Source organism: Nycticebus coucang, chromosome 10, assembly GCF_027406575.1.
Source record: "Nycticebus coucang isolate mNycCou1 chromosome 10, mNycCou1.pri, whole genome shotgun sequence".
NCBI classification, from domain to species: Eukaryota; Metazoa; Chordata; class Mammalia; order Primates; family Lorisidae; genus Nycticebus; species Nycticebus coucang.
Window position 1 is genome coordinate 35,739,131 of NC_069789.1, and position 13,682 is coordinate 35,752,812.

Sequence of the window (13,682 nt, forward strand, 5' to 3'; positions counted from 1 at the left end):
AATAGCTGGGCGTTGTAGCCGGCACCTGTAGTCCCAGCTACTCAGGAGGCTGACACAGAGAATCGCCTAAGCCCTGGAGTTGGAGGTTGCTGTGAGCTGTGTGATGCCACGGCACTCTACCAAGGGCAATAAAGTGAGACTCTGTCTCTACGGTGGGCAGGGTGGGGGGATAGCCACTGTGGTTGGGGCCTATAGTCTCAGCTACTTGGGAGGCTGAGGCAAGAGAATCCCCTAAGCCCAAGAGCTGGAGGTTGCTGTGAGCTGTGCTGCCATAGCACTCTAGGGAGGGCCACAAAGTGAGACGCTGTCTCTAAAAAAATATACAAACAGGCTCGGTGCCTGTAGCTGAGCAGCTAGGGGCCAGCCACATACACTGGAGCTGGCAGGTTAGAACCCAGCCTGGGCCCGCCAAATAACAATGACAACCCCAACAACAACAAAAAATAGCTGGGCGGGGTGGCGCCTGTGGCTCAGTCGGTAAGGCGCCGGCCCCATATACCAAGGGTGGCGGGTTCAAACCCGGCCCCGGCCAAACTGCAACCAAAAAATAGCTGGGTGTTGTGGCGGGCACCTGTAGTCCCAGCTGCTCGGGAGACTGAGGCAAGAGAATCGCGTAAGCCCAGGAGTTGAAGGTTGCTGTGAGCTGTGTGAGGCCATGGCACTCTACCAAGGGCCATAAAGTGAGACTCTGTCTCTACAAAAAAAAAAAAATAGCTGGGCGTTGTGGCGAGCACCTGTAGTCCCAGCTACTTGAGAGGCTGAGGCAAGAGAATCACTTAAGCCCAAGAGTTTGAGGTTGCTGTGAGCTGTGATGCCATAGCACTCTACCAAGGGTGACATAGTGTGACTGTCTCAAAACAAACAAAACAGGCTTAGTGCCCGTAAAACAGTGGCTTATGGTGCCAGCCACATACACCAAGGCTGGCAGGTTTGAACCCAGCCCGGGCCAGCTAAACAACAACAACTGCAACAAATAATAGTCCCGTGTTGTGGTGGACGCCTATAGTCCCAGCTACTAGGGAGGCTGAGGCAAGAGAATCCATTAAGCCCAAGAGTTTGAGGTTGCTATGAGCTGTGATGTCATAGCACTCTACTGAGGGTGACATAGTAAGACTGTCTCAAAACAAACAAAAAATGACCTAATTTGCAGGCTTTAAAATGTAATTTCCTTTGGAGTAATCCAAGTACAGTCTAATTAAAAACTGCAGATATAAGTAATAAGGACCTTGTGGGGTTTTTTTGTGGTTTTTTTTGGCCGGGGATGGGTTTGAACCCACCACCTCCGGCATGTGGGACTGGCGCCCTACTCCTTGAGCCACAGGCGCCACCCAGGACCTTGTTTTATAATCTCAGGCTTTTCATCATTCTTCAAAGAAAAACATATCCAAGGCAATAAAAATCAATTCATAAGTCTTTAGACATCAGGACTATACATTACATATTTCATAAATGTATTTATTTATTTATTTTTTTGAGACAGAGCTTCAAGTTGTCGCCCTCGGTAGAGTGTCATGGCATCACAGCTCACAGTGACCTCCAACTCCTGGGCTTAAGTGATTCTCTAGCCTCAGCCTCCCAAGTAGCTGGGACTACAGGCACCCTCCACAACACCCGGCTATTGTTTTTTGGTTGTAGTTGTCATTGCTGTTTGGCAGGCCCAGGCTGGATTCTAACCCACCAGTTCTGGTATATGAGGTTGGCACCTCAGCCACTTGACCTACAGGCGCCAAGCCGTTATGGTTCATAAATTTATATATGCAAATTTGCATTTTCAGTATAGACTGAGCCATGCAATTTGCCACTTGCCCAGTATACCAGAGTGAAGAAAAATTTGTCCATGCAAGTGCTCTTCATTTTATCACTGGCACATATTTTAGTGGAAAAAGAAGACTGTTAATTTTTTTAACTGCTCTAACACAAAACATTAAGTTAAACAAACTATACGCACCGATATATATTCCAAGTGGCAACAGGTAAGTTGAGAATGAAGATGAACCAGTGCAAGGAAACCAGCATTAATACAGTGACAACAGTATGGCCAATCAATTCTGGAATTACCCACTGCAAGGGAAGAACACAGTATTATATCTCACTGCTCTGTCCTTCCTTACTGTACATGTTACTTGAAACTAAATCAATGAATGTACAGAGAACTTACAAGCTACTGATAGTATTTTTAGACTTAGATGTCCCAGATTTGCATACTGCTATAACTGCATACCCAAAGCAAATACAGCAGGGCACTGCTTAAAAATAAAGCACTTAAATTTTAATTACTTTTTATTCTAAGCAAAGGCTTAGGATCAATGGTTCTCAACCTTCCTAATGCTGTGACCCTTTAATATAGTTCCTCATGTTGTGGACTCCCAACCATATAATTATCTTCTTTGCTACTTCATAACTATAATTTTGCTACTGTTATAAATCATAAAGTAAATATCTGACATGCAAGATGTATTTAGGCGACCCCTGTGAAAGGGTCGTTTGATCCCCAAAGGGGTCATGACCCACAGGTTGAGAACTGCTGGCTTAGATTAATTCATTAAGTAGGTGTGAATAACAACTGGGGGAAAAAAAATAAGAGTATTTACTTTCTATTCCAGTATCTATAATAAAGCCTCTTACTCTAATTTGGGATAGTTCATATCCATATACATGTTGCCTTACTTTTGTTGTTGTTGCAGTTTGGCCGGGGCACGGGTTCGAATCTACCACCCTTGGTATATGGGGCCAGCGCCCTACCCACTGAGCCATAGGTGCTGCCCTACATGTTGCCTTTCAAGTCAGAATATCAATCTTAAACACTTTCCAATCCCCCAAATCCTTAGGAAACCCTTTTACATTCAGAGGGGAGAAAAAAATAAACCTTAAAAATAGGATAAAAGTAGGGCGGCGCCTGTGGCTCAGTGAGTAGGACGCCAGCCCCATATGCCGAGGGTGGCGGGTTCAAACCCAGCCCCGGCCAAACTGCAACCAAAAAATAGCCAGGTGTTGTGGCGGGCGCCTGTAGTCCCAGCTGCTCGGGACGCTGAGGCAAGAGAATCGCGTAAGCCCAAGAGTTAAGAGGTTGCTGTGAGCCATGTGATGCCACGGCACTCTACCTGAGGGCGGTACAGTGAGACTCGGTCTCGACAAAAAAAAAAAAAAAAAATAGGATAAAAGCTTATAGTCACAGCTCGAAGTTGACCAAATATGATAATGAACCAGGCACAGTGGCCAATGCCTGTTATCCTAGCATTCTGGGAGGCTGAGGCAGGAGGATTCCTTGAGCTCAGGAGTCCAAGACCAGCCTGACAAAAAGCAAGACCCTATCTCTACTAAAAATAAGAAAACTAGTCAGGAATAGTGGTGGGCACCTGTAAACCCAACTACTTTACAGGCTGAGGCAGGAAGCTCACTTGAACTCAGGAGTTTAAGGTTTCTGTGAGTAAGGCTGACACAAAGGCACTCTAGCCTGGGCAAGTGAGACTCTCTAAAACAAACAAGATACGATAATGAGCCAGAATCCCAGAATCCTGCCCTATTGATATTATATAGGGTGTCCATAAAAATCGTGTGCCATTTAAAATGATTGTCCATACCCTTCTCTATGCTTCTCTTTGTTTACGCTATCACTTTCTAGTTGATGCATCAACATTTATTGTAGCAGGGTTCTCAATTCACCAAGAATTGAGAGTTCAGAATTTTCCTACGAGTACAAATTTTTCTTTCAACTTTTTTTTTTTTTGAAAGAGTCTCACTATGTGGCCCATAGCATCACAGCTCACAGCAACCTCAAACTCTTGGGCTTAAGAGATTCTCTTGCCTCAGTCTCCCAAGTAGCTGGGACTACAGGTGCCCACCACCATGCCTGGCTAATTTTTTTGTTGTTGTGGTTGTCATTGTTGTTTGGCAGGCCCAGGATGGGTTTGAACCCGCCAGCCCCGGTGTAAATGGCTGTCACCCTAATTTAATTAATAATCTTTTAAATATTTTTATGGCACACCTAAGATCCTCTCACATTGCACACCAGTGTGCCACAGCACAATGTTTGAAAATCACTGTAATATTGTATAAGCTCAGGCACACTTGCATTTAGAGTTTTTTTTTTTTTTGGTAAACAAAGAAATGGAGATTTTTCTGAGTCATAAACCTGATTTACAATCAATTGGAACTTTCCAGTATGTAGTAAGCATTTTTAAAAGTGTAACCAGGGCTAGGGGCTCATGCCTATAACCCTCAAATTTAGGAGGCTAAGGCAAGAGCATCACATGAGCCCAAGAGTTCAAGGTTGCAGTCAGCTATGATGATATCACTACACTCTAGCCCAGGTGACAGAATGAGACTCTCTCTCCCAGAAAAGTCCTATTTTCTGTCTCTTCCTTCGTAAGAAAATATGCCCTTCGTGGCTAGGCACGGTGGCTCACTCTTGTAATCCTAGCACTTCAGGAGGCCAAGGCGAGTGGACTTCTCGAGCTCAGGAGTTTGAGACCAGCCTGAGTAAGAGTGAGACCACGTCTCTACGAAAAATAGAAAAAACTAGCCAGGGCATTGTAATGGGCATCTGTAGTCCCAGCTACTCAGGAGGCTGAGGCAAGAGGATCACTTGAGCCTAAGAATTTGAGATTTCTGTGAGCTATAATGATGCCATAGCACTCTATCTATCCTGTGAGATTCTGTCTCAAAAATCAAAATGAAACTAATAATAACTTAATGGCTCAGAAGAAAACCCTTACAAAAAGCCTACCGTTACAGATATCCCAAAAAAGGCCAGGTGGACATTAATTACTGTACAGTGAAGTCTACCAGTGAATAAACTCATACCACCCAACAAGTTTAACTGATATAGAAAAAAATGACAGAGGCTCGGCACCTGTAGCATAGTCATTATGGCACCAGCCACATACAACAAAGTCGGCAGGTTCGAACCTGGCCCAGGCCAGCTAACCAGCAATGATAACTGCAACAAAAAATAGCCAGGCATTGTGGTAGGCACCTGTAGACCCAGCTACTTGGGAGGCTAAGGCAAGAGACTAGCTTAAGCCAGTGGTTCTCAACCTGTGGGTTGCACAACCCACAGGAACTGTATTAAAGAGCCACAGCATTAAGAAGGTTGAGAACCACTGGCGTAAGCCCAAGAGTTTGCTGTGAGCTGTGACGCCATGGCACTCTACCATGGGTGACAAAGTAAGACTGTGTCTCAAAGAAAGAGAAAAAAAAAAGACAATTTTTTTCTTTTTTTTGGCGGGGGCTGGGTTTGAACCTGCCACCTCTAGTATATGGGGCCGGTGCCGTACTCCTTTGAGCCACAGGTGCCACCTCCCAAAAAAGACAATTTTTTTAAAAGAGCTTTCAACAAGCATTTTTGAGGAACGTCTCCAAAATGAAAGGGAAAAGGGTGAAAAGAAACAAAATAAAGTAACTTGAAGGAAACAGATATAATATAGGAAGCAGAAGAAAATTTCAAAAATAATCAGTATTCTCAGAGAACTAAGAGAATCAAACATGAATCAAAACAACAAAAAGCTCAGTGCCTGTGCTCAAGCAGCTAAGGCGCCAGCCACATACACCAAGGCTGGTGGTTTGAATCCAGCCTGGGCCCACCAAACGACAATGACAACTATAACCAAATAGCAGCCAGGCATTGTGGCAGGCGCCTGTAGTACCAGCTATTTGGGAGACTAAGGCAAGAGGATCTCTTAAGCCCAGGAGTTTGAGGTTCCTCTGAGCAGAGACGCCACAGCACTCTACCCAGGGCAACAGCTTGAGACTGTCTCAAATAATAATAAAGGGGTCAGTAGCCGGGCGTTGTGGTGGGCGCCTGTAGTCCCAGCTACTCGGGAGGCTGAGGCAAGAGAATCGCTTAAGCCCAGGAGTTGGAGGTTGCTGTGAGCTGTGTGAGGCCACAGCACTCTACCAAGGGCCATAAAGTGAGACCCTGTCTCTACAAAAAAAAAATAATAATAATAATAATAATAAAGGGGTCAGGAAAAGCCTGCTGTTTTTTATTATAAGCTTTGTAGTACCATTGACTTTGGTTATATGTGAGTGTAACTTTCAAGAAAATAAAAACTAACCTAAATATTATAATACTTGACTTGGCGCCTGTGGCTCAAGCGGCTAAGGCGCCAGCCACGTACACCTGAGCTGGCGGGTTCAAATCCAGCCTGGGCCCACAGAACAACAATGACAGCTGGAACCAAAAAATAGCTGGGCGTTGTGGCGGGCGCCTGTAGTCCCAGCTACTTGGGAGGCAGAGACAGGAGACTCGCTTGAGCCCAGAAGTTTGAGGTTGCTGTGAGCTATGATGCCACGGCACTCTACCCAGGGCAATAGCTTGAGGCTCTGTCTCAAAAAAAAAAAAAAAAAAATTATAATACTTAACTTCAAATACAGAGAGTAACTTTTTTAGTAGAAGTATGTTATGTACATTTTTATTACGTGTTGTGTTTATTTATGATATATGTGGAGGGTCTCATTCCAGGGCTTAATTGATCCTCCCACTTTAGCCTCCTAAGTTACTATAACTACAGGAACATGCAACCACACCCAGCTAGATTTTTATTTTTATAAAAGGAAACCAAAAAAAGCACCTAAAATATCAAGTAAGCAAAAAATACAAAAATAACAAACCAACTGATAAAAAATTTAAGCATTCTTCTAAAAAGAAAAAATACAGGGTGGCGCCTATGGCTCAAAGGAGTAGGGCACCGCCCCGTATACGGGAGGTGGTGGGTTCAAACCCTGTCCCTGCCAAAAACTGCAAAAAAAAAAAAAAAAAGTAGACAAAAATTTTAATTTTCTATAGTTGTACTTTTCCAAATAAAATATAAATTTATTTTCCTCAGGCAGCGTCTGTGGCTCAGTGGGTAGGGCGCTGGCCCCACATACGGAGGGTGGCGGGTTCAAACATGGCCCTGGCCAAACTGCAACAACAACAACAACAACAACAAAAAAAAAAGCCTGGCATTATGGTGGGCACCTGTAGTCCCAGCGACTCGGGAGGCTGAGGCAAGATAATCGCCTAAGCCCAGGAGTTGGAGGTTGCTGTGAGCTGTAATGCCACAGCACTCTACCAAGGGTGAGACTCTGTCTCTAGAAAAAATAAATAAATAAATTTATTTTCCTCACAGAGAAACGTAAGTAGACTAAAGATGGGAAAACATACTGAAATCATTTTTAGATCAAGCCAAAAGCACTTCTCAGTATTGTATTTTCTTTTTTGTGTGTGTGTGTGTGACAGTCTCAGTTTGTCACCCTCGGTAGAGTGCTGTGGCATCACAGCTCACAGCAACCTCAAACCCTTAGGCTTAAGCAATTCTCTTGCCTTAGCCTCCCAAGTAGCTGGGACTACAGGCAACTGCCACAACAGCCGGCTATTTTTAGAGGCAGGGTCTTGCTCTTGTTCAGGCCGGTCTCAAACTCATGAACTCAGGCAATACACCCATCTCGGCCTCCCAGAGTGCTAGGATGACAGGAGTGAGGCACCGCACCTGGCTATCAGGATTATATTTTCATAAGAACTTTCATCTAGAAAGGTGTTCTGTCTACTGTCACAAAATGAATCAAGGCCAACTAGTTTCTATCTAGAAAAGTTCCACAATTCAGAGTATTCTTGCCAGCATAAAGTTCTGAGTATACCAAAGGTAAAATGGCTTTAAAACAAATGAACTACCAGCTCGGCACCTGTAGCTCAGTGGTTAGGGCACCGGCCACATACACCGAGGCTGCCGGTTTGAACCCAGGCCTGCTAAAACAATGACAACTGCAACAAAAAGAATAGCCGGGTGTTATGGCGGGCACCTATACTCCCAGCTACTTGGGAGGATGAGTCAAGAGAATCATTTGAGCCCAAGAATCATCTGAGCCCAAGAGTTGGAGGTTGCTGTGAGCTGTGATGCCAGAGCTCTCTACCGAGAGCAACATAGTAAGACTCTGTCTAAAAAAATAAAAAAATTTTAAAAAATCAACTACTAGGGTAATTAAATCCATCTCTCAGCAAGCCACACACAGAAGCTCTTTTCATTAAGCAAAAGACAGACTGAGCTTTCCTTCTATGAGTGTGGGAGGAAGAGGTTTAAACGCAGAAGACAGAAACAATTACTCTCAGATTGAACCTTTCCTTAGTCTGAGTAATGATATCCACTGTAAAAAAGGGGACAAGGAACCTGCAGAGTAAATAGAGAAAATTTCAAGTCAAAAAATCTAGCATAATTTCATGCTCTAAAATATTGCAGGCTTGGCACCTGTAGCTTAGCGAGGGCACCTGCCACAAACACCAGAACTGGCAGGTTTGAATCCAGCCTGGGCCCTCCAAACAATAGTGACAACTACAACAAAAAAATTGCTGGGTGTTGTGGCGGGCACCTGTAATTCCAGCTATTGCGAGGCTGACGCAAGAGAATCATTTAAGCCCAAGAGTTTGAGGTTGCCATGAGCTGTGGTGTCACAGCACTCTACCAAGAGCGACATAGTGAGACTCTGTCTCAAAATAAATAAATAAATATTGCAAACACAGTAGTTCTACCAACATTGCAATGAGTAAGAGGTAACTTTCACTCTAAAAATAAAAAATACGGGCGGCGCCTGTGGCTCAAGGGGTAGGGCGCCGGTCCCATATGCCGGAGGTGGCGGGTTCAAACGCAGCCCCTGCCAAAAAAAAAATAAAATAAAATAAAAATAAAAATAAAAAATACATCTGTTGGTTATTTATAATAATCCCTCATATGAAAAATGAAGAACTGACACTGATGCCAGAAAATGAGCAAAGAAATATCTTACCTTGTTTAATTTTGAGCAACATGATCTAGCATTAATGTAATCACATTCTAAATCAGACAATGTAATTATCTGATAATCAAGATAAGGAATTATTTCTCTTGTAACAACTAAATATTTAAGTTTCAGAAAGCAATCCCCTTTGTAAGGCAGATTAGATTTGACTTGAAAAAAATTTAGTTATTTCCTTAAAGTCTGCTCATTAGACAATGCCATTTTCTTTTTTTTTTTTTAAAAAATGATGTTACACCACCATTGCTATTTACATCTTTAACACTTCCACTATTACCCATTTCCCAAACAAAACCCCCAACTGATGCCACATTTATTATAGTTTTCACAACAAAGGTCTTTTGTACTGTTTAATGTAAACAAACATGTTTGATTTACTAATTCTCAAAGTAGTGACACAAACTTACCATTCTCCTTGGGATGGAAATTTGCTTGGAAGTTACTTCATTCTTTTTCTCTTTTTCAAAAGTGCATCCCGCAGCGCCAGCTGCTTTTCTCAAAGGAACGCTTATTTTTTGACCGGACATTCTGGCTATACCGCATCATCATAAAGTTCTTCTGTTTTTTTCTTCTCTTTATTTGTGGAACTGGAAAATGGATTTATTTTTGTTTTCTTCCTTACAAATTCTTTCCGATCTGTCTTTCCAGCTGTTGCAGTTGCCAATCTTGTCTCCTTATCAGACTTTGGCTTTTTATGAAGGTGTTCAATGTCCCGAAGAGAAAGTAATTCGCCCTGTCTCCTCATCACTGTCTATTTCAATATATTTCCCCTTTTGGGATTTCCCGGGGGCAGCATAAAGCTCTTTCCTCATCTGGGCCAGGCAGATTTTCTGGAAGTCTTTCTGAGTTAAAACCTGACTCGTGCTGACAGCTGCAGCTTTGACTCTCCGCTCCTCCACCGGCATGCTGTCCAGCTTCCTGGAAATTTCTTGCTGTTCTTCATCAGAAGAGTGGTGCACATCAACGCATTCCCCATTGGCCTCCTCCTGGTCCTGAGACTGGCACTTTCCCAACCATCTTCATCGTTTTCAGCATTCTCTTCTTTCTCAACTTCCAGAACTTCTGCTCCTAGAATGTAATCTTTAGCATCTAATTCTCCATATTCTTGTACTCTTGCTTCTATGGAGGCCTCTGTAGGCTTGCCCCAGAATTTCTTCTGCAGCATCTGAGGATTCAGTGATCTGAAGAGCTGAATCAAAGTTCTGGCAGACATCATTACATTCTTATCTTTGTGTGTTTTATACTGAGCTAGGTCTTGAAGAAGCTCCTCAGTCATGGCTAGAGGACATCGAGCTGTTATCTCTTTTATAGCATTGATTCCCTACAGTCATGACTTCGCCAGAGTTCTCGTCAGTAACAAAATTATTGGCCACAGTCATGAGTAGTGAATGAATGATCTCTGGGGGTACCAGGTGATGAGATGCTTGTGCTGCAAACAGGAGAATCTTTGTTACTTCTCTTTGGTGGGGCTGCAGAAATCTTTGCACAAAGGGATAGAAGTTGAAAAGGAAAAGCTCATGAATTCCTACTAATCTGGAGATGAGGTTCATGAGCATCATCTTCACTTCATTTTTTTTTTTGGTTTATTTTATTTAGTTGCTTATTTTTTATTTACTTTTGTTGTTGTTGTTGTTGTTGTTGAGACAGGGTCCCACCCTATGCCCCTGAGCAGAGTTCAGTGGGCGTGGTAGCTCACCACAACCTCAGACTCGGGCTGCGGGTACCCCGCTGCCTCAGCCTCCAGAAGCCGCTGGGATTACAGGCGCTCGCTGCGGCTCGCTGCGGCACCCGGCTGGGTTTTTCCATTTTTTTCGTGAGTCGGGGTCTCACGGTCGCTCAGGCGAGTCTCTCGAACTCCTGAGCTCAAGCGATTCTCCCTCCTCAGCCTCCCAACAGTGCTGGGATTACAGGCATGAGCCACTGAGCCAGGCACATCATCTTCACTTCAAACCTCTCCTTAGAGCTCTCGAGCTACATTAGTAGTTTTTCTGCAAAATCTTGGGGATCATGAATCACGTGAATTGCTGAAAAATTAAACACTTCTGTTTTTTTCTCCTTCTTTTGTTTCTTGAGGACTTTCTTTGCCTTTTCCATCCTCTTCTTGCTCTTAGAACCCTTCTGCCCTGTAGCGTACTGCACCAGGAGGTCTCTTACTGTTGGTCCTTCATCCTCGGAATCCGAGTCCCTGTCCTGTTTCTCATCTTCATCTTTCCCCAGAAAGAATGTCAAAGCAGCAACTAGGATCTTAGTGACCTTAGAGAAGCATGCAGTTGTGATAACATTCACGGTTTTGGCATCATTCCAGATGTTCCTCCTATAGAGTTCAACCATCACATCCAAAGACATCTTGGCAGCAGTTGCATTGCTGTCTCTTAACATGGTATACGTGAAATTCTGCAACACTATATTCACTTGATTGTTCTTGTGTTTTGCATTTATGTTCTTCATATCAGTCACAATATGTGTATATAAAGTCTTTCGCAGAAGCTTATCATGGCAACGAAGAATTTCAAAGAAGAGCTCTAGTAAACTTGACGGATTGATGAGATTCTTATTTCTCAGCAAAGCTTTGCAAAATGTCATTCGAAGATCTGGATCCAGGACAGTGTGATTATAGGAAAGAAGATCTTTCAGCTCTTGAGGACATTTACTTAGATATTCTGGGTATCAGTGACCAATCTGTGCCATAAACATCACCAACTTTGCTAGTTCTTTGCTGGGCTTATTTGGTTGTAATTTGAAAATCTCCACATTGGATTTGTAGTGATTATACTGCTGTAGAAACTCCTCGATATAGGCCGGTGGGTCCTGCTTGACCAGATTCTGCAACTGCGGCAGCTTGTTGTTTCCGCTGGACATGATGGCTGCAGACTGGGGCGAGTTCTATGAAAACCCACGCAGCCACCAGCCACCAGCCGCCAGACAGTCTCAACTACCACATCAACAACGCCATTTTCTCATTCATCTTCCTTCAATGAATTATTTACACAGAACAATCCCATTATCCTCAAATCTAATCTGACCTATACCAGAATATTTAGTTTGAGTTCTTCAAATGTGGAATAATGGCAATAAAAACAGAAAATAAGACCTATAAAGACTTAAAAAATATTTTAAAAATTAAAAAATTGAATTTCCAATAATAGAAAAATAGTGTTTATTTTTAATATAGCCATAAAATATCTTTGAAGACTTAAGATGTGTTTAAAGCAAACAAGATACAAATACACCATAATAACACACTGGCAGTAGTCATGTTTTAAAAGTTGAATGACAGGTGATTTCTTTCCCTTAATACTTTTTCCTATTTTATAAATTGTCTACAGTAAACATATTATATTGGAATCAGGCAAAAAAATGCTTTTTTTAGTACAAAATACTAAACTAAACTCACAAATCAAATTTGACGGATAAGCATAAAGGGAAAACGCTGTCAACTGATACAATTTCGAGTATTTACTTTATTTATTTATTTATTTATTTTACAGTCTCACTTTGTCACCCTCGGTAGAGTGCCATGGCGTCACAGCTTACAGCAACCTCCAACTCTTGGGCTTAGGCAATTCTCTTGACTCAGCCTCTCAGGTAACTGGGACTACAGGCACCTGCCACAAAGCCCGGCTATTTTTTTGTTGCAGTTTGTCCGAGGCCGGGTTCAAAGCAGCCACCCTCAGTATATGGGGCCAGCACCCTACTCACTGAGCCACAGGTGCCGCCCCTCAAGTATTTACTTTAAAATATTCCATCACCTCTCCCAATAGTTGGAGAGGAGATGAAAGAGAATGACAAATGTTGAAAATCACTGAAGGTAATCACTGAGGGATTTATTACATTACTCTTCCTAATCTAATCTGTTTATGTTTGTTTGTTTGTTTGTTTTTTGATTTTTGGTTTTTGGCCGGGGCTGGGTTTGAACCCGCCACTTCAGGCATATGGGACCGGCGCCCTACTCCTTGAGCCACAGGCGCCGCCCTCTGTTTATGTTTGAAAATATCTACTAAGGGCGGCGCCTGTGGCTCAGTGAGTAGGGCGCCGGCCCCATATGCCGAGGGTGGCGGGTTCGAACCCAGCCCCGGCCAAATTGCAACAAAAAAATAGCCAGGCATTGTGGCAGGCGCCTGTAGTTCCAGCTGCTCGGGAGGCTGAGGCAAGAGAATCGCGTAAGCCCAAGAGTTAGAGGTTGCTGTGAGCTGTGTGATGCCACGGTATTCTACCTGAGGGTGGTATGTGAGACTCTGTCTCTACAAAAAAAAAAAAGAAAATATCTACTAAAACAAATAAAAAAAAATGTTTTCAACTGAATACTAAACATTTCCACACAGATATTCCCTCATCACCTCAACACATCTAAAGTCAAACTCATCACTTTCTCTACAAATTGCTCTTTCTCCAATTTGTTTTGTCAATGACACAAGCATGTTTTACTCAGGCTCAAAATACATAAAGCTATCTCTGCTTTCTATTTACTCTCTCACAATCAATTACCAGGTTCTAGTAATCATTTCTTTCTAATATTCCAACTCACAATATTCCCTTTGCTCTACCAACAATTAGTACTCTATTTGAAATCCAGATCAACCTATCCCCTACTGGTTTATCTACCAATCTTTCATATTTCCAATCCACTCAGGAGATTCATCCTCCTAATAAACCACTTTGTTTACGTCAAAAATTTTCAATGGCTCCCTATTGCTTTCAGGATAAAAGTGAAAGCTCTCCCTTAATATTCAAGCCCTCCTTATTTCCTTACACAGGTCCATAGGAGGAAAAAAACAACAAACATTCAAGCTTTCCAAAATCTGATCAAATCTTACCTCTCTGATCTGACCTTCCACTACCACCAAAATTAACCATTTATACAGCTCCAGATGGTTTTTTTATTAACTGTCAACCTGAAATGCCACAAATGTACC

General features: G+C 42.8%; 1 protein-coding gene and 1 pseudogene across 2 annotated transcripts in view; both read right to left on the minus strand.

Moving 5' to 3' along the window:
• The window catches only part of CNIH4 (cornichon family AMPA receptor auxiliary protein 4), a 30,483-nt gene that overhangs the window by 14,270 nt on the left and 2,531 nt on the right, over window positions 1-13,682 (minus strand). For both annotated transcript variants that reach the window (XM_053605368.1, XM_053605367.1), the window contains exons 2-3: window positions 8,761-8,829; window positions 1,949-2,061 (exon numbers count right to left, since the gene is read on the minus strand). In XM_053605368.1, the coding sequence (XP_053461343.1) occupies window positions 1,949-2,061; window positions 8,761-8,829 (182 nt within the window). The remainder of the gene's footprint in view (window positions 1-1,948; window positions 2,062-8,760; window positions 8,830-13,682) is intronic.
• Window positions 8,994-11,864, minus strand: LOC128596029 (protein SDA1 homolog; annotated as a pseudogene).